Source organism: Erpetoichthys calabaricus, chromosome 3 (assembly GCF_900747795.2).
Source record: "Erpetoichthys calabaricus chromosome 3, fErpCal1.3, whole genome shotgun sequence".
NCBI lineage: Eukaryota > Metazoa > Chordata > Cladistia > Polypteriformes > Polypteridae > Erpetoichthys > Erpetoichthys calabaricus.
Window position 1 is genome coordinate 77,118,607 of NC_041396.2, and position 25,860 is coordinate 77,144,466.

A 25,860-nucleotide genomic window follows, 5' to 3' on the forward strand; every position below is an offset into this window, starting at 1 on the left:
TTGCACAATAATGACTTCTGTATTGAACTGAACAAACAAGTCAAAGAAAGAAAAACAAAGGTACTTTATACATGCAGAGAGAAGATTTTTGCATATAAATTATCAGATACTTTTTGAAACAAAGCACAGATGGAGTAGCAAAAATGAAAAATGAGGTAAACATTGCCAGTCTATTAGTGCTGAAGAGATAAGAAGAGAAACAATCGTGAAATCCCAGTGGATTTTGTGATACAAATAAAAATAATCAGCAGGGATTTCAAGGCTAAACAAGAGCTTTTCCTATTATGTTGCATGTCTTCTTTTTTTTTAATCTGCTTCTGTATTACCAGCAAAATGCAGTAATTTCAGTTTTACCCCATGTGTAAGTATACAGGTCTTTTGTACCTTTTGATGTTGAGTGTTGCTAGAGCCTATAAGCTGAACTCGAAACATTAGCTCAGTATCAGTGTATGTTTCCTGCTGAGCCTGGTATAATTGAGGCACAACTGTTTTTCTATAAAATTCTTATATTTGTAAAGAAAAACTTGGGTCTTATATTTCAATTGAAATGATTCTCTTTTCCTTTTTTGTCAAATTCATCAAACAATTTTTTGAATCTAACTAGTTGGTCTTGGTGGTAAAATCCCATCCTGACATTACTGGGTACAAGACAGGATCCATTCTTGGGTGTAGTGTTAGTCCATTACAGGGAAACGCACCTACACAAATGTAATCTTAGTCACACTGGGTCAATTTATATCTGTTTGTAAACCTATCTTTGAGAAGTAGCTAGAGAAATACTTTTGCAGACATGGCACAATGTGCAAACTCCACACATGACCTTACCAGGAGTGTTGGCTGTAAGGGATTAATATTGGTGGCACCTGTCATGTTGGAAGCCATTAGCAAATATTAACTGTAAAGGTAACTGAAGAGAAAACATGTTTTCAATGTTCAAAAGTCATTCTTCTTAACCATCTCCAAAGACGTTTTCATAAATCATTTCACAACTTTTGAAAAGTAAACTGGACAATACCCATAGTGTTGCCATTGAAGGTGAAGAGACATGGGGCATAATGTTTGGACAAGGTGGGACTTTATTTTATAGAATTTCTGATCCTGACAAATGTGCTTTTTCTAAAAGATACTGTTCTAGAAACATTTGTTGAGACTGGGACAATTTCAATGGCTGAAGTTTCTTTGAAGCTTGAGAAGCTCCAAAGTGGCCAGGAATGAGATCAGGCTGAAAATACTAAAGGATGTTGCTGAGATGTGTTCACTAAATATACCTTTTCAGTGCTACATCTAATATGGAACAGTACAACTTGACTAACAGACTGAAGTGATGGTCATTATTTTCAGTGCCAGAGGACCAGGGATATCCAACTCCAGAAAAATGTAAGTTTGTAGCCTTTCTGTAAAAGTCCATCCAGTACTGCTGAAAAAAGTATCTGAGCAACAACTGGACCTCAGATTCTGAAATAACAATACACAATACATCTTTGTTTGGAACAGTGGACCAGCCCTTTGTCCTTGCGTGAACATTTGAGTGGTTAAATGAAATTTTACATTTTAGTCTGCACATGTTTTATGGACTTGGAAAAGGAATAGGACAGCATATCTAATGGCATCTTTAATGGGATTGCTGCAAGACTACAAAGGAACAGGATTGCAGTTACATACATTTCAATGTTGCATTTGTAGAACAAGAGCTGCATTCACACTCTTGACATTAATTTGATTCTATATAATTGGATGAAAAAAATATCTGAGCTATGTCTGTCCTTTGTATTTGTGTGTTAAGGACTGTGTATGAAGATGTTGCAGAGATATTTAGTGTATCCAGGTCTGAAATCTAAGGGTTACCTCTCTTCCATTTTGATTTCATCTTGTTGACCTCATCTGGCTAATCTTTGACATGCAGTGTAGTGGATTAGAGCTTTGTTTGAAGTGTTCAGTATTTACATAGATTTATATTTACATTTACTTATTTGGCTGATTCCTTTATCCAAGGCGACCTACAACATTTATGATACAATTTGGTTACATTTCTTTTGATTTTTCTAATTGGAGCACAGGCAGGTCAAGTGACTTGCTTAGGGTCATACAGTGTCAGTAGAGGGATTTGAACCCACAACGTCAGGGTTTGAAGTCCAGAGCCTTAACCACAACAACACACATGACAATATCTCTGGGCTAGAATGACGTGAGGAAGAACTGGAGAGTGTTGCTATGAAAGGGGAATTCTGATCTGCCCTGCTTAGTCTGTGACCACCACTCTACTTTCCAGGTCAAGCAGCATAGAATGTGCAAACATGTTGTTGAATGATTCTTTCACACTTTTTATACATGTACAGCTTGTGTCCATACATATTTTAAATGATAAATACTAATAGAAATACAGAAGAAAACTGGCATGAACTCAATTAATAGAAGCTCGTCACTAAATTGACCAGGATTAACAGTGTTCTAGATAGGTAGAAGAAATGGCTTAGACAGATTCTCAGAGAAGAAAATAGAAAAGTACATGGATAAGCCAACAAACAATAATGGAACTAACAATAGTATTGGTAGATATTGTGAAAGAAAATAACTCTTGTGCAGATATAAGGTAATGAGCAATTGACATACAGTAGATGGTGAGAAATGGACATAGAGGAACCAAGCTTTCCTTAATTTTGAAAAGATAAGATTCCCTTTGGCTTTTTTATATCAGGAAAAATAAGCAAATCACTTTTCAGATGCAAGTTTTTGTTTTATGCATCTCAAAAATCTTTTACCAACTACAAAAATTAGAAGGAAATATTTTGTAGTATATGTTAATTTATGTCAGGAACATTTTACCTAAATATCATTCAGTTCATTGTCACTTCACCGTTCTTACTGCAATAGGTTTTAAGTAATAATAAGTATTGAAAAATAGGTAAAAAGTTATTTTCTCCTTTAAAAAAAAACAATGTTTTGGCTCTCTCCTTTAAAAAAAAACAATGTTTTGGCTCTTGAGACTTTATCACACACCTGGAAATACGCTTTACTTTGTTTGCTATTTATAGATGGATGCTTATGTAGCCGTTCTGTAACTGCCTCATAATAAACCATGAAACCAAGATCCAAATCATAAGATAGGAGTACAGTGTTTTGCATTTTTCAGCAATCTGAAAATTTGCTCAGCAAAATGTAATGAGTTAGTGATGAGGTTTAAACCAGAAAATGTTTAAAATTTAGTGGCTTATTTAGTAGTCCACATTTTTATACGTCAAAACCTATAATAAATACTATGCTACCAGTGCTGGCTGTATATTAAAGTGGGTGGTTTGCTATGTATTTTATATATTAATGAGCCCAAAAAGAAAATAGGAGCACCAATTTTATGTTTGTGTATTTTAAGCTTGATCTCTTATGTTAAAACATAAAAGAAAAACATTTATAATGTGCCTGAGACCTGATATATGTTAGCTGGTAACTAAGTGAAGACTGGACACAGTACATTGTTATTTCACTATTGAAAATGCTCCTTTAATACTGTAAGCACAACATGATAAGCCATTCATCCAAATCAAAGAGTTCTTTGCTATAATTTATAGTTGTGCTGGTAACTTCTGGACATTAGTGTGCTTTTTGAGTTAATCAATGACACTAAAAGTAACAATATTAATTGAGTGTTATACATTAGTGCCTCAATTTAGTGTACCAGTATAATTATCTGTATAAATATTTTTCCTGTTAACAATAACATTGTCAAATCAAGGGTTTAATGCTTCTGTTTTATTTTCTCTGTACTGCTAATATCATCTGCCACTCTGCCTTGAAATTCCATTTGAAGGGAGTATAATAAGCTCCCAACAGTGTTTGCATTGTCCTAGGTTTCTTGCTTATTTTACTTTGTTGGTTTAGAGATCAGAGTTAGTTCATTTCTAGGACTGTTGAGTAGACTGGTGGAGTTACATAATTTTAACCATGTGATGTACAGTACTTTATACATTCACATGCTTGGAGAATTAGCTATTCTGATTTGAGTTAGAGTTGTGTGGATTTTATGTGTGATAGCCCTGGTATGGACTGGAATCCTGTTCAAGGTTAGTTCCAATGGTGTATGTGTCATATTATGCAGGTACAGTACTGTGGAAAATATTTTTAGGACTTGTTACAAATGCTGTATTGAGGGATTGCTTTCAAAAATAATGCCAAAAATATATAATAAAACACTAAGGTTTGTATGTGTGTGTCAGGTCCCTAAGAACAATCTTATTGGTCAGTTTGGCTTTGATGTGATTGGTCCATTTGGCTTTAGTGATATAATTGAAAGAAGAAGTGCGAGTGTGAGACACACGAGGAGAAATAAAGGCATAGGAACCATGCTGAGAGCTGCCTTCAAAGACTGGGTGGTATGTCTTTATTCATTGCTGTGTTCTTAAGTAGAGTTGTGAGTGAGCCCACTCCCTAGGCTGAGAAGAAACCCCACACATGAATGTTCTCAGGATGCTTTACTGTTGGCATGACACAGGACTGATGGTAGCACTCGCCTTTTCTTCTCTGGACAATCTTTTTTTCGGATGCCCCAAACAATCAGAAAGGGGATTCGTCAAAGAAAATGACTTTACCCCAGTCCTCAGCAGTTGAATTCCTGTACCTTTTGCAGAATATCAGTCTGTCCCTGATGTTTTTCTTGGAGAGAAATGGCTTCTTTGCTGCCCTTCTTGACACCAGACCATCCTCCAAAAGTCTTTGCCTCACTGTGCGTGCAGATGCACTCACACCTGCCTGCTCTCCCAACCATCCAAGACCAGTTTGGTGACGAACAAGGCTTTTTCCAGCATGATGGAGCACCGTGCCATAAGGCAAAAGTGGTAACTAAGTGGCTTGGTGAACAAAACATTGAAATTTTGGGTCCATGGCCAGGAAACTCCCCAGACCTTAATCCCATTGAAAACTTGTCGTCAATCCTCAAGAGAAGGGTGGACAAACAAAAAAACATAAATTTTGACAAACTTCAAGCATTGGTTATGCAAGAATGGGCTGCCATCAGTCAGGATTTGGCCCAGAAGTTGATAGACAGAATGCCAAGGAGAATGCAGAGGTATTGAAAAGAAGGGCCAACATTGCAAATATTGACTCTTTGCATAAACTTGTGAAGTGCTTGCAGTTATACTTCAGTACATCTGACAAAAAGATCTAAAAACACTGAAGCAGCAGACTTTGTGAAAACCAATACTTGTGTCATTCTCAAAACTTTTGGCCACGACTGTAAGCAAACAGGAATTGTGCCTGTCTATTAGATGGCACAGTTGACATCTTCTTTATATATTGGTGCCAATAGTTACTTATTCCTAATCTTTTGTTCCTTTCAACCTATAACTTGAACATTGCTAATTCCATTCATGAAGGAGATCATCGATGTTGCTTATTATTTCAAAATACCAACTGTGAGCATCAATTGAGATGAACCAGTGGATTGGTTCGGTAACAGCAGTACTCTGGGGGGTAGACTACATCGTGATCCTTACCTCTGACCATGAACTTAAGTTAGTGATCAAAAGTGAATGAAGTATTAAAATGATGTCCTTCCACTGAGTTGCAGCAAGACCTCGGAGTATGGCTGCTGCTCCTCCACCAGAGAAATTAGTTGAAGCGTTTGGGCATTTAGTAAGAATGTGCTATGAGTGGCTTCAACACAAAGTGCAGTGGACATTAACAAACCTTGAATACCCTGATTATATATCTCTCAGGTATAGGATAATTAGGAGGAGTTGGAGTTAATTCTGGTCTGATCAACATAGTCTGTTGCCAGACAGCCTGTAAAATTCTCCTAAAAAATTAGCTGGACACTGGCTAACACCAGCCCCGCAGCCAAACAATATCTTTAACGGCATTACAGAAAGTCAGCTTTGAATCAGGTCACATATCTCACCGGAGCCACAAACATCATTAAGGATCCTTCACACCCTGGTAACAACCTGTTTGAACTGTTGCCCTCTGGTCAGCATTACAGATCTTTGAAAGTATGGACTGATACATTCAGAAACAGTTTCTATCCAGTGGCCATAAATACATTGAGCAAAAATAAGCAAATTTAAATAATTTTTGGTCTGTGCTGGTAAATAGACTTATACATACTTCCCAGTGAAATCCATCCATCCGTCCATCCATTTTCCAACCTGCTGAATCCAAACACAGGGTCACGGGGGTCTGCTGGAGCCAATCCCAGCCAACACAGGGCACAAGGCAGGAAACAAACCGCGGGCAGGGCGCCAGCCCACCGCAGGGCACAGACACACACCCACACACCAAGCCCACACTAGGTACAATTTAGAATCGCCAGTGCACCTAACCTGCATGTCTTTGGACTGTGGAAGGAAACCAGAGCACCCGGAGGAAACCCACACAGACACAGGGGGAACATGCAAACTCTACGTAGGGAGGACCCGGGAAGCAAACCCGAGTCTCCTTACTGTGAGGCAGCAGCGCTACTACTGCGCCACCGTGCTGTCCTCCCAGTGAAATAGTATTATTTATTATATTACTACTGGTTTTATTGTTATTTTACCTCATTTCTTTCTAAGCATATTTTTACATATAATATTATTGTTTTTTTTTTTTGCTCTTCAAGTTTGTGTTATGTGTTGTAGCATTGCTTTGCTTTTTCACAAAAGTAGTTTCATTTTACTTTTGTACCCAGTTGGAGTGGCGCTTGTAGTTTTGTTTTAAATTTTATAATGACAATAAAATCTTTCTATTCTATTCTGTTTCTATTACCTGCAATATACAATGTTCATAAAAAGCATTTTTAACCGCTTTTAACTTTTCACATTTTACTAGTTTACAATGTTGACTAACAAAGGATTAAATTTATCTTTTTGATGCTGGTCAACAGAAAAAGACTTCTCAAAGTTAAAACAGATCTGTGCTAAGGGATATAAATTAATTGCAAATATAAAACACAAAATAATAAATTGATTAAAAAAATAAGTATTTCTATCCTTAAAGTCCGTATTTAATGTGAATTTCCCATTGGGATTAATAAAGTATCTATCTATCTATCTATCTATCTATCTATCTATCTATCTATCTATCTATCTATCTATCTATCTATCTATCTATCTATCTATCTATCTATCTATCTATCTATCTATCTATCTAATAGATTAACCTTTGGCAGTAATTACAGCATTGAGTCTGTGTGCACAGGTCTCAATCACCTTTGATGCTACATTTTTTCTCCATTCTTCTTTGCAAAACTGCTCAAGCTTTGTGGGGTTGCATCGGGATTGTGAATGAATTGCCATTTTCAAGTCCAACCACAAATTCTGAATTGGATTCAGATCAGGGACTTGGCCACAATACAGCATTAATATTGGATTGTTTCAAGCCATTTGTGTGCAACTCAGGCTTTATGCTTGGGAATGTTGCCTTCTCCCAAGGTGCAGGTTTCTTGTAGACTTTCAGATTTTCCATGTATTTTGCTGCATTCATTTAACCCTTTACCCTCACAAGCCTTTCTGGACATGCTGTAGAGAAGCATCACACAGCATGATGCTGCCACCACCGCACCCTACAGAGTTTAGTTTACACTAGACATGGTGCTTGGTCTGATGTTCAAAAAGCTCAGGTGACTTCAGAGTCTTGCATGTGCTTTCTGGCAAATTCTAGCCGAGATGTCATATGCACTTTTTTAACATTGGCTTTCTCCTTACCACTCTCCCTGGTGAGGCACCCAAACAACCGTTTTTGTATGCACAGTTTCTGCAATATCAGCCACTGCAGCTTGTAAGTCCTTTAGAGTTGTTAAGTTTTCTTGGTGGCCTCTCTCACTAGTCATCTTCTTGCACAATCACTCTGTTTTTTGGGTGGCTCCTAGTGAAAGATTTGTCCATTTGTCCATTCCTAAATGATTGATTTATCTTGACTCCAAATGTGTCTGTCGTGCAACTTGTGATTTTCAATCTCTTTTTTTGTAGACTTATTTGGCGTGATCTTTTTATCTTTATTGTGTAGGTCATGCTGCAATATTTACTCATCAGATGAGCTGCATTTATACTACTCATAGGTGTCCTCACAGGTGGCACAGTGGTAGTGCTGTTGCTTTACAGTAAGGAGACTGTGGAAGATTGTGGGTTCGCTTCCTGGTTCCTCCCTGTTTGGATAGCGCTTTGAGTACTGAGAAAAGCTCTATATAAATGTAATGAATTATTATTATTACTATCAATTCAAACCCCAGACAGGTGATCTCCATTGAACTAATTATGTAGTTTCTAAAACCCATTGGCTGCACCAGTGATGATTTAGGTGTGTCATATTAAAGACGATGAATGTGATAAATTAATTTGCCTTTTGTATTTGTAATTTTGACCACTTTGCAGAGGTCTGTTTTCACTTAGACATTAAAGAGTGTTTTTTGTTGATGAGTGACAAAAAAGACAAATCCGCTGTGATTCAGTGTTGTATAACAGTAAATGTGAAAACTTCCAAGGGGAAATACATTTTATATGTACTGTATTTTAAATAGTTTTCAAAACTTTAAAACACCATAGTCTATGTAAATGTGACAAACCATAATTGTAGGAAGTGCTTTCAGATTTCTAATTTGAGAAATAAGTAACCAAACTTGCTTTTTGATTTCAAGCCTGAACCTGTTCTGGACACCAACCCTTAAAGAAATATGCACAACCGCACACTCATGTGTTTGGGGTAAATTTATAGTTATGCCTTAACTTTTTATTTGTGATTATATAAAAAAAAAATGTTAGAAGGCACAAGGAGACCTTGCAAAACTCCATGAGGAAGGTGCCTGGTCCAGGACTCAAACCGAGGACTCTAGAGCTATGAGGTAGCATTGCCATAATGTGCTGGTGTACCATAAATTAACTAATTACTCATGCAAGCTATAGCATGCTTCTTAACATTTTTAATTAATAGAACTTTCTATAATTAAACAATGAAACACTAAACATTTTGAGGAGGCTTCTAGTAATCTGTGGATTTCCACAACAGCAACATATTGTAAATTGCAAATGTTTGTATACATATTCTCTCTGTTTTTAAGATTTTTGTTCAGGAAACAAGTATAAGCAATGCATGAAAATGACATCTTACATTGAGAAAAAGTCATATAAAAATGTGTATTGTTTAAGTAATATTTCTGTTTAATGAGAGTTTTGGTAAACCATATTTATTAGTTGGTTGTTTTCTTCCAGGTACTAGAAAAGTATCCCAACACACCTATGAGCCACAAAGAAATTCTTCAGGTAATTCAACGAGAGGGCCTTAAGGAAATCAGGTAAGACATCTTGCCTACATGCTACTAGAAATTTGATTGATTCCAGTACAATAAGTGTCAAGAATGTATTGGCATTTTATGACAGTACCCATGGTTTAGAGCATTTTGTGGTCATTTAAAATGACAGTTTTCTACTAAATGTCTTGGCATATAATAATTTAGTTTTATGTATGTGGATATTTTAGTTTGGGGAAAACAAGAACCATTCATGATTCCTTTTAATCTTTTTGAAGTTTTTGCACAAATTCTAATGTACTATACTGTACAATTTCTTGCTGGGTTATTTCATCAAGGAATGTTGCTAAGTACAAGTGTGCAGATTGAGAGTAAGCCAGAAACATTTCCCTCATTAATGTAAAAATTTGTTTATTAATAAAAAACACATTTCTGCATTATATTAATTTTGCTTTAGTTCTATCTTATTTGTCATTTAGAGTGGGCCAGGGGTTAGTGCAACGTCCACAGCTCTAGAACACTGTATTTCAAAACCAGCCTGGTCAGTGTATATGTAGAGTTTGCATTGTTTTCATGGTTTTATCTAGGTTGGTTTTGTTTTTTTGATTTCACTTTATTTGTTTATATTTCTAGAACTTACTTACCTATTAAAGATTTGTGGGAGTCAGATGTGGTCCCTGTAGCACAGCTTGCAAAGCAGAAACCATTATTGAAGGACAGTGCATCACGGGGAATGCTAAATCAGATATCAAGATTACTGTATGTTTTTGGACATCAAAGGAAAATTTGCAAACATTTCTTGAAGGCCTTGTCATATGAAATTGAACTAAGGCCTAACTGCTGTGAATCACTAGTGTTTCCTACTTGAATCACTATGTGACCATGTTTTGCCTTCAGTTATATAGTGACTGAAATATGTATACAACTTTCTAAAAAGAATGGAAAGCCCCTCCCTTAAGCAGAGAAGTACAGCATATTTATTATGTAAATACCAATTGTGTGTGTGTGTGTGTGCATATGTGTGTGTGTGTGTGTATATAATATATATATATTCATGGCATTCGTAGTCTGAATCACAATCTCATTGTATGGTTACCTACCAGGTAACGTTTGTGGTTGGTCTGCAAGCCGGCAAACATCCGCCACGGTGCCCTCTTTCAGTTGCGAGAAGCAGATCATAGAATGTTGCAAAGTTTTACTGTCAAATAATGCAAAGAGTATGCGACACGTGTTTCGCCGTAATTCTGGGCTCATCAGGCGTACACACTCACTGCACCCCCCTCTCGGGGAATCGAATGCCATGAATGTAATTACCCCGATCTACATGCTATCAAATAAATGAACCACACGGTGTGGCGCAACGTAAGAGGCTTCGTCTCTAACGCTGACGTCCGAGGTTCGATTCCCGAGGTTTGATGTTGCGTACTCTTTGCATTATTTGACAGTAAAACTTTGCAATATATATATATATATATATATATATATATATATATATATATATATATACTGTACAGTATATACATATGCACATATATATATATATATAATATATATATATATAATATATATATATACAGTATATATATAGGGGCCGTTCAGGAAAAAAAGATTGGTTCATAAATATATACATTGGACGATCTATTTTTTAGGCGTAAGCACTATAAGTCCGTTCAGATAGGCCAGTTTACATATTCTCTTCTTGTATCAGCGCGTGCATGTGCGAGTGCAAAAAAAAAAAAAAGTCCTGTCAAAATAAGAGACTCTTTCTTCTTCTTGACGTGAATCATCTTTAAATGAAATGCTGCCAATAAGGAATAATAGAAATCACTGTGCTGCTTTCTATCTATGATGAACTAACGTTTTATGGGGTGAAAAAATGATCGCCCCTGACAGATACACTTAATCAGTAGTGTGTGCGACCCACGATTTGTGAGTTTGAGTGTGTGTGTGTGTGTGCGTGCGTGCGTGGGTGTGCGTGTGTGTCTGTGTGCGTGTGCATGTGTGTGGTTTTGTCAGTTTTACTATAAAAACAGTTAAACACCCGTTATTTGTGAAGCAGGAATATTCTGATCATTCTGATCCCTGATCACTGATAAACATTCAGAAGAAACAGCGCTATTCCAGTGTTTTCCTCCATAACATCCTTTCAGCAAACAGGACTAATGTCCTTGCTGAAATAGATCGCCCTTTAATGAAATGCTGTCAATACGGAAAAACAAATCACCGGGCGGTTTTCGGTCAATGATAATCCAGCGTCTCTTGATGATCGCCCCTGACACACACTTAATTAGCAGTGTGTGCGAACCACGATTTGTGAGTTTGAGTGTGTGTGTGTGTGCGTGTGTGTATATGTGTGCATGTGTGTCGTTTTGTCAGTTTTATTATAAAAACAGTTAAACACCTGTTATTTGTGAATTAGGGATATTCTGATCATTCTGATCCCTGATCACAGATGAACATTCAGAAGAAACAGCCTATTCCAGTGTTTTCCTCCATAACATCCTTTCAGCAAATGGGAGTAAGTTGCTTGCTGAAGCAGATCGCCCTTTAATGAAATGCTTGCAATACGGAATAACAGAAATCACCGGGCAGCTTTCGGTCAATGATAAACCAGCATCTCATGAGGTGAAAAAATGGGATGTACTGCGGTTGCGATCAATGCTTTCCGGTAACTCGGCTTTTGAGAAGAATCTGTCATGGGAGGGACAAGAGGGAGCGAGTGAGGCGGGTACAATGAGCTGGGGTGGGAAGGAGGTGGTTATCTGTGCGAGTGTTTTAAATAATGAAAGGAAAAAAAGTGCTTTGAAATCGAGGACCCCCAACCAAGACGGCTTACGAAACAAAACGCGACAGACAGGCATATGCTACTTGTATAAAATATGCACAATAATGACAACAGTGTTGAAGCAATAATGAAGCTAAAGGGAGATGCTAAACTTAGGTGGCCGCGTTGTGCCTGCTCGTAAATCCCAACCGATGTATTTATCTGAACGGATCTATCTGAACCAATATATACTGTATATCTGAACTGATGTATCTGAACTGATGTATATATCCAAACCAATCTATTTAAACCAATATATATATCCTAACCAATGTATATCAAGCAATATATATATCTGAACCAATGTATATATTTGAACGGATGTATTCAAACCAATGTATATATATCAGAACAGATCTATGCAAACCAATTTATATATATCTCAACCAATGTATCTAAACCAATGTATATATCTGACCGGATGTATTCAAACCGATGTATATATCTCAAGCAATGTATATATCTGAACCGATATATATATCTGAACTCATGTATTAAAACCAATGTATATATTCAAACCAATGCATCCGAACCGATATATATATCTGAACCAATGTATATATTTATGAACCCATCTTTTTTTCCTGAGCGGCCCCTCATAGTGTGTATATATATATATATTCTGTTTTGTTTTATAGATGTATTACCTTTATGTGTTCATTTAATTCATGCCTACTATTTGTTGTACTATATTAAGGCACTGCTTATGTTATGTTTATATAGGAAGGTGCTTTGTTGACATGAAATAGTTATAAAAAAAACAACACTTCGCACTAAACTACAATTGACATCCCTTTAGTGCTTGATGCAAATGTACACCTTTTCATTCACACAATACCTCTTGTAACTAAAAGTTGTCCAGACGTTATCACCTTATTGCTTTATATATGGTAAGAATGCACTTGATATTTGGGAGTGCCCTCAACAAATTCACATAAAAATTAAAGGAAGTGTTAAATTATATTACTTGCCGTTGTTTCCTGTTTGTTGTGGTTTAGTTATTAGGTTTCATGCTGTGGTATGTATTCTAACTACTGATGATGAAAATGAGTAAGTGAGAACTCTGTTAATATATAAAGTACTGGCTGGTTCCACTCCCAGTAAAGCCTCTTAAATATATTATTTCAACAAATAATGTGCTACCTTATCCTTTATTTGTTGTTTTTTTATATTCTTACCTGGCTTTCTGATGGGTAGACACCCAGGAAGTCTTATGTTGTTAATAGTAAATTTGTAATTACATTGTCAGTCAGTTAGATGACAAAGTGCAAAGTGGGAAAGACATTTGAGTATGAAAAGAAAGGCATGGCCAGGTTCAGTAAACCCTACAGTTGTTATGGGAACTGAAAAAAGCAATTCATGTCTGGATACTAGAAGTAGATGGTGACATCATGTGAGAAAGTGGACATTATCCCCAACAATGCAAACAAGCATCACAGTTTTCACTAAGAATGCAGTATTCTCTAATTAAGAGTGGGAGAAACCATGTAGGGCTGGTATACTACCAGATCTGAAGAATTACAGCCATGTTGTCCTTTTAATGGAGAAGTCCAGGAAGATTGGCGGGAAGCCTGTTACATCCCCTTACTTTATTAAGTAACAGAAATAATTACAATAAAAAAATAATGATAATAATACATTTATAGATTGTTTTTCTCAAATATTGGAAAGGGTACAACATGAATAGAAACATGGTAAAAGCTCAGTAAATAACACTGGATGAAAGCTAGTACAGCATTAAACACCAAATAAAAGATAAATATATGAAAGACAAAGTTCTGGGCTTGAGAAAGAATGATTAAAAAGTAATAGTATACAGAATGCTAGAAGACAATAAACAAAACAAAGTTAGAGATAACAAATAATATCATAAGCACCTGGACAAGAGAATGAACTAAGAGAAATAGTAGATTTATTAGTCTAAGTTCAATACCTTCTTTAACAAATGTATTTTAAATTGTCTTTTAAAAGAATTAACAACAGATGTAATTACATTAGGGCTTTCATTTCAAAATTTAGGTGCAATAGAGCCAAAGGCTCTGTAACCCATAAAACACAGGTTAAATACAATGGTGTGAAAAACTATTTGCCTCCTTCCTGATTTCTTATTCTTTTGCGTGTTTGTCACACAAAATGTTTCTGATCATCAAACACATTTAACCATTAGTCAAATATAACACAAGTAAACACAAAATGCAGTTTTTAAATGATGGTTTTTATTATTTAGGGAGAAAAAAAATCCAAACCTACATGGCCCTGTGTGAAAAAGTAATTGCCCCCTTGTTAAAAAATAACCTAACTGTGGTGTATCACACCTGAGTTCAATTTCTGTAGCCACCCCCAGGCCTGACTACTGCCACACCTGTTTCAATCAAGAAATCACTTAAATAGGAGCTGCCTGACACAGAGAAGTAGACCAAAAGCACCTCAAAAGCTAGACATCATGCCAAGATCCAAAGAAATTCAGGAACAAATGAGAACAGAAGTAATTGAGATCTATCAGTCTGGTAAAGGTAATAAAGCCATTTCTAAAGCTTTGGGACTCCAGCGAACCACAGTGAGAGCCATTATCCACAAATGGCAAAAACATGGAACAGTGGTGAACCTTCCCAGGAGTGGCCGGCCGACCAAAATTACCCCAAGAGCGCAGAGACGACTCATCCGAGAGGTCACAAACGACCCCAGGACAACGTCTAAAGAACTGCAGGCCTCACTTGCCTCAATTAAGGTCAGTGTTCACGACTCCACCATAAGAAAGAGACTGGGCAAAAACGGCCTGCATGGCAGATTTCCAAGACGCAAACCACTGTTAAGCAAAAAGAACATTAGGGCTCGTCTCAATTTTGCTAAGAAACATCTCAATGATTGCCAAGACTTTTGGGAAAATACCTTGTGGACTGATGAGACAAAAGTTGAACTTTTTGGAAGGCAAATGTCCCGTTACATCTGGCGTAAAAGGAACACAGCATTTCAGAAAAAGAACATCATACCAACAGTAAAATATGGTGGTGGTAGTGTGATGGTCTGGGGTTGTTTTGCTGCTTCAGGACCTGGAAGGCTTGCTGTGATAGATGGAACCATGAATTCTACTGTCTACCAAAAAATCCTGAAGGAGAATGTCCGGCCATCTGTTCGTCAACTCAAGCTGAAGCGATCTTGGGTGCTGTAACAGGACAATGACCCAGAACACACCAGCAAATCCACCTCTGAATGGCTGAAGAAAAACAAAATGAAGACTTTGGAGTGGCCTAGTCAAAGTCCTGACCTGAATCCAATTGAGATGCTATGGCATGACCTTAAAAAGGCGGTTCATGCTAGAAAACCCTCAAATAAAGCTGAATTACAACAATTTTGCAAAGATGAGTGGGCCAAAATTCCTCCAGAGCGCTGTGAAAGACTCATTGCAAGTTATCGCAAACGCTTGATTGCAGTTATTGCTGCTAAGGGTGGCCCAACCAGTTATTAGGTTCAGGGGGCAATTACTTTTTCACACAGGGCCATGTAGGTTTGGATTTTTTTTTCTCCCTAAATAATAAAAACCACCATTTACAAACTGCATTTTGTGTTTACTTGTGTTATATTTGACTAATGGTTAAATGTGTTTGATGATCAGAAACATTTTGTGTGACAAACATGCAAAAGAATAAGAAATCAGGAAGGGGGCAAATAGTTTTTCACACCACTGTATATGGATAGAACTTTATTTATGCCTATGGGGAAATATGGATTTTTACAGAAGCTGTTTAAAAATACAAATGCATAAATAGATAAGTAAGTAAATTAATAAATAAATATAAACACGCACTTTGCTCTGAAAACACACCTGAATGATGAAAAAGAACAAAAAGCTCGGACTTTGCTGTCACATATTGCTGTTGAATAATTAATAATAATTAATAATAAATAACCAAGAATAAGAAAGTACTCAGTGTTCGTATATCAGATAGAGGATATGCTGCATTGTTCATAATGGCACTCTGTTTCGTCCTTTGTTACTTTCTCCAGTGGGTTGAGAGTGTCATAACTAAGCCTGCCTTTTCGATTAGCCTGTTGATTTGCTGGGCCTTTCCTGATGTGATATTACTAGCCCAGCAAACAACAGAGTAGAAAATCACTCTGACCATTACAGAGTTGTAGAAGATGTGAAGGATGTCATTTCCTACATTAAAGGAACAGTCTCCTAAGGAAAAAGAGCTTGATCTGCTCTTTCTTATATAGATTATCTGTGTTCCAAGACCAGTCGAACCTGTCATTAATTTGGACCCCCAAGTACTTGTAGGAGTGGAGCAGCTCTACATCCACTTCTTGAATAGTGACCTGACATAGAGGCTCTTTGGTATGGTGAAAGTCAATAACCAGTTTCTTGGTTTTGCTGATGTTAACATGCAGGCAATTCTCTTTGCACCAAGAAACAAAGTTATCTACCTGACTCCTATACTCTGTCTCATCCAGTTTATCAAACACCCATTAAGTGCAGAATCATCTGAGAATTCCTGCAAGTGACGTGATCTGGTGTTATATTTATAGCTTGAGATATAAATGACCCTGTGACCCTGTGTTTGGATTCAGCGGGTTGGAAAATGGATGGATGGATATATAGAGTGAAGAGAAATAGAGACATGACTGTTCCCTTTGGTGCTCCAGAGTTGCACACAACTGTATCAGAAACATAGTCCCTGCATCTCACAAACTGAGGTCTGCCTGACAGATAGTCCATTACCCAGGAATCCATAGGTTCGTCCACCTGCATATCTCTTGAGTTTACCCCTTAACAAGGATGGCTTGATGGTGTTGAAGGTGCTGGAGAAATCTAAAAACCTAATCCTCACAGTGCTGCCAGCTTTGTCCAGGTGAGACTAAGCCTTGTGGAGCAGACAGAGTTAGTTTGAGGTTCAACAAGACTGCCAGCATCTGTGAACCAGAGTGGGAAGACATGACTGTAGTGATTCAGAGGTTACTAATGTAGTCTAGTGCAAGGACATTTAAAGCTTTATAGTTCTGTAACATGGTTTTGTGTTCAATACTGTAAGACGCAGGCAGCTCTCAACAAAACGTGACATATGTTCACTATTGCAAATCTGAAGGAGGACTCTTACAGCACAGTTTTTAACCAGCTTCAGCTGAGATATTTGTACAGGTTAAAGCAGTACATGCCAAGAAAGAATGGCAGAAGTCAGTCCAAGATTTACAAAAGCCAGGGCAGGCCACTCAGTAGCAGAAAATAATAGAAATGAGCGGACACCACATTTGCTGAGGAGGTGTAAGTATGTGTGCTGAATAGGTAAGGGAACAATCAAAAATTCTACCCGAGATTCCAATCACAAAAAATGAAGCTATATAATAGTATTATCTTGAATGGATGAAAAAGAGTTACATTTTTTAATCTGGCCTTTAGTGCTAATTAGCACGGGCTCTGTTTTGTTGTAGTTTCATTTTAAATATTTCTACTCCATCCAACATTTAATTTGTTCAAGGCAAATTGTGAGCCGGGAGACTACAAAGTCTCTCAGGAACACTCACATTTTTAAAACTGAAATATTGCATAGTTGTCGTGAGTATCATATGCATAAAAATATACCTCCGATCAAAGCTAAAAATAATATGGCCAAGGTGATACATGTAGATACAGAAAGCCGAAGGGACAAGAATAGAGCCTTTAAGGAACTCCTTGTATGCTGGCATTAAGTTGGACTCAGTCAAGACTGACAAATTCATGTTAGTTAGGCAGGACTTAAACCGTTGATGAGCAGTGTCAGAGATAGTGAGGATGCTCTCCACTTTGGACAGTAAAATATTTTGATTGGCAATAACAAATGCTCCACTCAGTTCTTAGAAATAATATGCTGCACTCAGTTCTAATAAAAATAATATGCTGATCTGTTAAGAGTTGCCATTTACCCTGAGCAGAGAAGTTTCACAGCTGTGCAGTGTCCTGAGACTGAAAGGGTTCCATCTGATTTTTTGTTTTTAAAAAGTTAAGCAATTGGTGAGTTGAGAAAAAGGTTCTGTAAAAAACATATAGAGGGCAGATAGAGAAAACAGTCCTGTCTTTTAACATTGGTGTTACAGAAACAATGTTGAAAGAAGCAGGCACAGAGTCAGTATTGTAAAATATATTCATTATTGAAATTACAGCTGGCAAGCATGAAGGCAGGATTTGATAAACATGGTTGGTATAGGAACTGTTATAGAAGTGATACATGAAGATAAAATAAGGGGAAAAAAATTGGTAAAGAATCTGGGCATAAAGATATTGCAAGGAAGAATGTAACTGGATAATGAACTGACATTAGTGAAATTATTTAGGTTTTTACATTTTATCATGGAAAAAATTACATAATTAGTTGCAGACTGGAGTATCTTATTATTCACAGAGAATAGAATCCTTCGATAAAACGTTTTTGGCTATGGTTAGTGCATTGCTATAAATCCTTTGATGGTCAGGGAAAGCTTGGGCATACACAGTGAGGCCATGTATAATTTATACTATGGGGCTGAATGCTTAGAGGAGGCCTACATGTGTTTTGAAGGAGTTATTTTATCTAAAGCTGGATTTAGGGCTGAGTTATAGTGGTCAAAGGATTATCTAATGTGAATGGTAAGGCAGGTGATGGAAAAAAGATCAGAAATTGAAGCAGCATGGCTAATGGAACAGATATTTTTAAGGTTTCTAAAGGATCTTTTATGTTTATAGTTAAAGATGGAAAATGGGCATTAGGACTGTAAAAAGTTCAACTTTATGTTTTGAAAGACCTATTTTAGTTCTGCGAGTGTTGCCAACAGATAAGTGAGATGTAAAAACCTGGCACTGCTGCACCAAGTCAAAACAGACAAGCAAGTATAAAAATTTAGTTGTAATCTTGCATGTAGGAATACCAATGTAGATATTAATCAACATGAAGAAGTTTTGTCTGAAAAAGTGCTTATCTGAGTTAGTAGCTCAGTCAGGTTTTAAAAAAATAAATAAATAAATAAAGATTTATTGTATTTTAAATGGCAGTGATGAATGATGAGCACAACAGGACTGGACTTTATTCTCAGTTTTAAAAAAAGATGTGAAATGAACATCAAATGCCCATTGAGTGCCCCTTGTCCTCGGAGTCTAACAGTTATAGCCGGACTGACACCCTGACATGATCTGTAAGCTCCTGTAAAGTAAACATAACCAGATGGACACACCTCATTAGTAGTACATATTTGGTAGCAAGGTTACTGTCCATAATGTATTTAGGCAAAACCAGCATTTTATTCTGAAGGACCTTTTGTTAAGGAGAGACAGTGTTGCGCAAAACTCTAAGTGGAATAGCATACTTCAGAACAAACAGTGCTCATGAGCTTTCCAGACACAGCTCAACTGATGTTCTGATCCTCTGTCAGTATTCTTTGGACGATAAAGTATGCCAGCATTTTTAAGAGGTCTGTAAATTTGCTCTTGACAAAGTGTGTAGCATAGAGTGGTTGACCATAAGAGTACTTCAGCATAATGGAAATCTGATCTTTAGCTCTTACTAGGGGGCTTGGCCCCCTGCTCGCTTCGCTTTCCAACCCCCTTGGCCTGCGCTACACACTAATCTCTTTGCGGTTCTGCCACTTGTGTATGGGGATGCAGATGTACAATTTAAACAGATTTTTATTTTCATGGGAATTGTTATATATGCATCAACGCAATGTATAATTGCCTATGATTGAATTTTGTTTCTTTCTCTCTATTAAATAAAACGACTTTTTCGAATATTTGGCTCTAAGATTTGTTAATTTTCTTTGCAAAAGCTATTCTAATGGGAAACTGTTAATGTTTTAATACGAATGGCATATAAGATCTCCTTTGTTGTCTAATGTTATCTGCAGAAGTAGTACTACATTACCTTTCTTGGATACATCCTTCTTTCTCCAGTAATTCGTTCGTTGGAAGACTGGACTTTGTTAACGTTTGTAAATATTCTTCGGGATATTGTAAGTTGTTGTTTTCATCTTCTGCATGATCACCACCAACTGTTTCAGCATAGTCTATTGAAACGCATTTAACCAGTTTGCCGTGTAACCGATCGACATTTCTGGACGCATTTAACCAATTTGCTGTGTAACCGATTGTCATTTTTCCCATTGATTCATTTGATGTCCTAGCTTCTTGGTGTTAGAGGACTGTGGTCTTGTTTGAAAATGTTTGAGAGGAGGGCGTGATTTGAAAAAATGTCAAGGCAAAAGTCTCATCTCGCAGGACTTGAAAAAAATCTCTCTTCCAAAAAGTCTTGTCTCCAAAAAGTCTTGTTGCGTCAAAGAATTGTTTTATATAATAGAGAGAAATTAAAAGGCTGCCATAAAAACAGGGCACCAGGTCAGAAACACAGAGAAGCACTTACCTATAGTAGAGGCAGGCTAGCTTGAGTATGTAATGGGGAAGGTGGAGAGGGGGAGCACAGGTGAATGCTTGTGGTAATGCCGTGAGCCTCCTAGGGACACAGATGGTTTTGGAGTTTTTGATCAACTGAAAAATGTGGGACTATAATATAAGATGTACAGTAAAGCAAGTAGGATTCCGTATATAGCTGGTGGTTTAAGTAATAGTTTGCGTTAGCTCATGTCTCCTGTGGAGACACGCTGTTGCAAAATCAGTGGAGTAGCAATTCACTACATTGTCCATAAATACAGTATAGCTTAAGATACTCTAAAACATTCTGGCAAGGTTAGCTCATAAAGGACAGAACCAACAGGCAGTGATATTACTGTAGAATATCTTGGAAACACAATCAGGTGATGTTGGTAGTGATCCAGAATATCCAAAAATGCTGTAGAATACACATGTACTTTTACCTTGAATCTTCACGTTGTTGAAAATAGTGAAAGAAAACGACAAAATCAGGTCCTATAATGGCTATACTGTATATTGTTCAGGTATGCAGGACCATTGGGAGATGCTAGAAGGAATTCTACTCTGATGTTCCTTCAACAAAAGATTGACCACCCCCAGATGGCAGCTGGTTTGTTTGATAAGTGAATCAGTAAGAAAGTCTGATAGACATGGCTCAGGACATGTAAAGCAGCAAGATTTTGTTTGATATTTTTACTTTTGTAGTTTGTGTTTATCCTATTTTCATATACCTTCTGTATATGTTCAAAAAATAAAAACACCATATTTTAATCATTAATCATTAGTGTACATATGGAGAGATGCAACAAAGGTTCCCTTTCCTTTTGCAGCATACTCCTGAGCTGCAGTGTCATGATGCTCAGCATTTAAACAGAATTATCTTAAAACACATTGTGTTAGAAATCCATAACTTCGCTAATCAGCAAATACAACATATTGAGACTCACAAATTATGCTATAATTTCATATGTCACCAGCTTTAAGAAATATATTTGATAAATAATTGAATATCTACACTACACAGTCATTATTGTTACTTGAGTACTTGCAGAGCACATGCCCCTCATGAATATGTATATAGTTCTTGAACAGATCTAGGATTCTTACCACCTCCAAGCAACCAACACACTTGGCATATGGTTAATATTCTGTAAATTGGCTGGATGTTTTATTAGACAATTTATAGTCTTAATTTCAGCTAGAATAATAAATGCCTTTGAAGCTTATATCACATTAACAAATAAGCAAGAATAAATGTAAAACATTTCTGCTATGAGCATGAATAGCAGATCTGTGTATTAGCAAATTATTAATAGCATAACCATATTTTAAGGCATGCAACCCAAATCATAACCCTATACATGCTTGCCAAAAATTATGAGATTATTACTGTTAAATTATATTTTCTAGCAGACACATTTCAAATGACCTATTGCATCCTTTTCTAGTTTCCTCAAAAGATTTAGTGATTTGCAGTTTTTCTTCAGTGGTTGCTATAGCTCATTACCAAACCATTGGTAGGTTTGTAGTCACTTAGATTAATCTGAAAAATGAGACTGATGGTCACTCTGGCTCCTTAGATATAGGCATGTCTCGCTCACTATAACAGATACAGTATAACAGGTTTTACATAAATATTATACTTCATTTATAAATATTTTTATATATCTTGAATTCAATAAATCACAATTGCATTTTTTCATTTATAGTAGTTTGTATTCTTGGTGATGGTGAGAATTACTTGGATAGATAGATAGAACTTTATTTGTCCCCAGGGAGAAATTTGGCAATGTAGGTGTCACAATGTAACAGGTTTTTCTTCTTTTTCTATGACTGGCTATATGTGTTATTTTTCTTTCTTAATACTGTTATATAATTTTAATATGCATAATCATGTAAGTATCCATTGTGAGCTCAAGCAACTAATCTTGAGATTTACTCTTCAGCTGTATCCTGTTTGTGGACCGCCAATTACTAGGATACAGATTGAGTCCCTCTTCCATGTTACCTAACTATTAAGTCTTAGTTTGAATGCTATACAGGTTGCGCGTCACAATCAGATATCCAACAATTTTAGAACTACTCTTTTATTGGCAACAGATTACAAACTAATATTTTTTGCAGGAAAATACTTCAGACAAACCTATATTGGATGGATTGGAGGCTCCCTACTTGTGCTGTTTCCCTTCCTTTTTTTTAATTGTTACATGCATTACAACATACATTATAATAGATGGTGCATAGAAAATGTTAATGCTGAATAAATGAAGGGTGTAACTGCTACATGGACAGAAATCAGCTTATATTATACAGATACCTATTAAGAACAAATGTTGGGGTGGGGGGTTATGGGGCAGCACCCTGTGGTGCTGTCCCTGATGGTTGGCCATCCAGGCGTGGAGTATAAAAACTGTGAATTACGTACTCAAAAACTGACCTTTTAAATATTTATCTAATATGCACGTTTTGGGATTACCCCAGAGAACCCAATGAAAACCCCCCACAAACATGGGAAGAATATTCATATTACACAGAGATCAAAACCAAGCTCCTGTCGCTCAAACACAGTAAGGATTGCAGCCTGAAGGCTTAGGGTGAAATAAGGTCTGGTCAAAGTGTAAAATCAACATAATGAGTTCTGGTTATACGGTCTGCTTATGATTGCAAGAACATCAAAACAAACATTTCCAGTGAAAGCTTATGTGTTAAATAAGAAAAAATCCACATACTTTTCCAATGCAGTGTCGTCCTTCAGAACTGGAACTCAACAACAAGAAGTGGTAAATGCTCTTGTCTTCTAACTGTAGAACAGTGATTTCATTTCCTAGCCTAGTCAGCCTTTGTGGAGTTTGCATGTTCTCCAGTTGTTTGCAGAGGTAGGTGTCTGATATTTTAAATTCCTTCTACATCTCGGGGCGATCAGAGCATTTTTTGGACTTGAATATATTTCTTGGGTTGGACTTGACATCCTTTTAGGACCGATTCCTGCTTTTTCTATCAAATATGTATATGGAAATATTGAGAAAAGTAAGTCATGTAGTTGAAATGGAAATCTTGACAGCTTCTAAGAAGTATGTGCATAATATACTGAGCTAAGCTATTATGTAGCCCACCAAGTGTGCTGGATGCAGTGACTGATAGACTATTGGCAAACTGCAGACAGAATGGTCTCCTTGTATTTGTAAAATGTCTTATGTTCTTATAACTCTGTCAGGATAGGCTGTGGCTCCCATTGGTCCAATACTGAAAACATAGGTGTAGAAGACAAATAGATGATCATGACTAACCTTATAACTGACGATTTTATTTTATGTTTAGTAGCAGATTTGTTGAGTGTGGTAGTTCAGAATCCATGCACCTACATTGTGAATTCCACTGTCTCTCACTATATACCACACCATATATCTATGTGTATTTGAGGTTTTTGGCAGTTTTATAGTGCTGCTGCAAATCATAATCTGATTAATGTATTATTATACAGATGAGCTGTAAAAAACTCTTTTTTTTCAGTTTGGAATGCCATGTTTATTCTGATGACTCCAATAAAGGTTCCTAATTAAAACATTTATTAGTCTAGTCCTGTTTCATGTAGGTGTACCAGCATTTTATAACTTGAAAAAGTGGTCTAAAATAGCTGTTAAACAAGTCACGATGGCAGTTAACTGCTGCTTTTTTGTGTTACCGACAATAGACTATGCTATACAGCATCAGCATGCTGTGGCAGGCCTGGGCTCTTACTGACAAATTCCTTCACATATAATTTAGGAATTACTTTAAATTGATTCATCAGCTATTCACATATTCATTGCCAGGAAAAGCATAACTAATGATAGGTGTAGTGTGAAGATTACATCTCCATTTGCATTGCAGACCATAAAGCCGAGTGATATTCATGCCCTGGCTGATCAAACTACTGCCAAGTCACAGACACATTAGTGACTTAGTCAGAGTCATTATGCCTAGTGGTGCTTGGTAAAGTGTGAATCTTTTTTAAAAACATGCACTAAGTTGATACATTCATAACCTTGGATTTATTTTCAGTGGATATGAATTCTCAGAAGAACTGATTTTAATCATGAAATCTGATTTAAGAGAGAACATTTTATTTATAAAATATATGAAACAATCTGTGAAAAATATCATTCTCTGAAATAGGTTTCTAAATAAAAAAATATTGCTGCAGGCAGAATTTTGTGTGTATACCATCCATCCATCCATCCTCTTCCGCTTAGCCGAGGTCAGGTCGCAGGGGCAGCAGCTTGAGCAGAGATGCCCAGACTTCCCTCTCTCCAGCCACTTCTTCTAGCTCTTCCGGGAGAATCCCAAGGCGTTCCCAGGCCAGCCGTGAGACATAGTCCCTCCAGCGTGTCCTGGGTCTTCCCCAGGGCCTCCTCCCGGTTGGACGTGCCCGGAACACCTCACCAGGGAGGCGTCCAGGAGGCATCCTGATCAGATGCCCGAGTCACCTCATCTGATTCTTCTCGATGCGGAGGAGCAGCGGCTCTACTCTGAGCCCCTCCCAGATGACTGAGCTTCTCACTCTATCTTTAAGGGACAGCCCAGACACCCTGCGGAGGAAACTCATTTCAGCCGCTTGTATTCGCGATCTCGTTCTTTCGGTCACTACCCATAGCTCATGACCGTTGGTGAGGGTAGGAACATAGATCGACTGGTAAATTGAGAGCTTTACCTTATGGCTCAGCTCCTTTTTCACCACGCTGCACCGATCCGCCTGTTGATCTCCCGCTCCATTCTTCCCTCACTCGTGAACAAGACCCCGAGATACTTGAACTCCTCCACTTGAGGCAGGATATCGTTCCCAACCCTGAGAGGGCACTCCACCCTTTTCCGGCTGAGTGTATACCATCCATCCATCCATCCATTTTCTAACCTGCTGAATCCGAAAACAGGGTCACGGGGGTCTGCTGGAGCCAATCCCAGCCAACACAGGGCACAAGGCAGGAAACAATCCTGGGCAGGGTGCCAACCCACCGCAGGACACACACAAACACACCCACACACCAAGCACACACTAAGGCCAATTTAGAATCGCCAATCCACCTAACCTGCATGTCTTTGGACTGTGGGAGGAAACCGGAGCGCCCGGAGGAAACCCACGCAGACACGGGGAGAACATGCAAACTCCACGCAGGGAGGACCCGGGAAGCGAACCCGGGTCTCCTAACTGCGAGGCAGCAGCGCTACCACTGCGCCACCGTGCCGCCCTGAGTGTATACCACAGAAAACTAATTAGAATTTCAGCATTTTCCACTTTTATCTTGCCCAGAAAGTCAGACTTTCTCTTTTGTTTATTTGTGGTAAGAAGCTATAAGGACAAAAACAATCAATGATTGATATTCATTTGCAAAGATCTTTTTGGCATGTTTCAAAAATATTGGATAAAAGCAAGATAATAAGAAACCAAGACAGTCACTGTAAAGATACATTTACAGGGCTTTT

The 25,860-nt window shown here is 37.4% G+C and overlaps 1 protein-coding gene across 2 annotated transcripts in view; it reads left to right on the forward strand.

Annotated features, from left to right (window-relative positions):
* asxl2 (ASXL transcriptional regulator 2) overlaps positions 1 to 25,860 on the forward strand; it is a 315,486-nt gene that overhangs the window by 110,293 nt on the left and 179,333 nt on the right. For both annotated transcript variants that reach the window (XM_028796937.2, XM_028796939.2), the window contains exon 2: positions 9,171 to 9,253. In XM_028796937.2, coding sequence (XP_028652770.1) covers positions 9,171 to 9,253 — 83 coding nt within the window. The remainder of the gene's footprint in view (positions 1 to 9,170; positions 9,254 to 25,860) is intronic.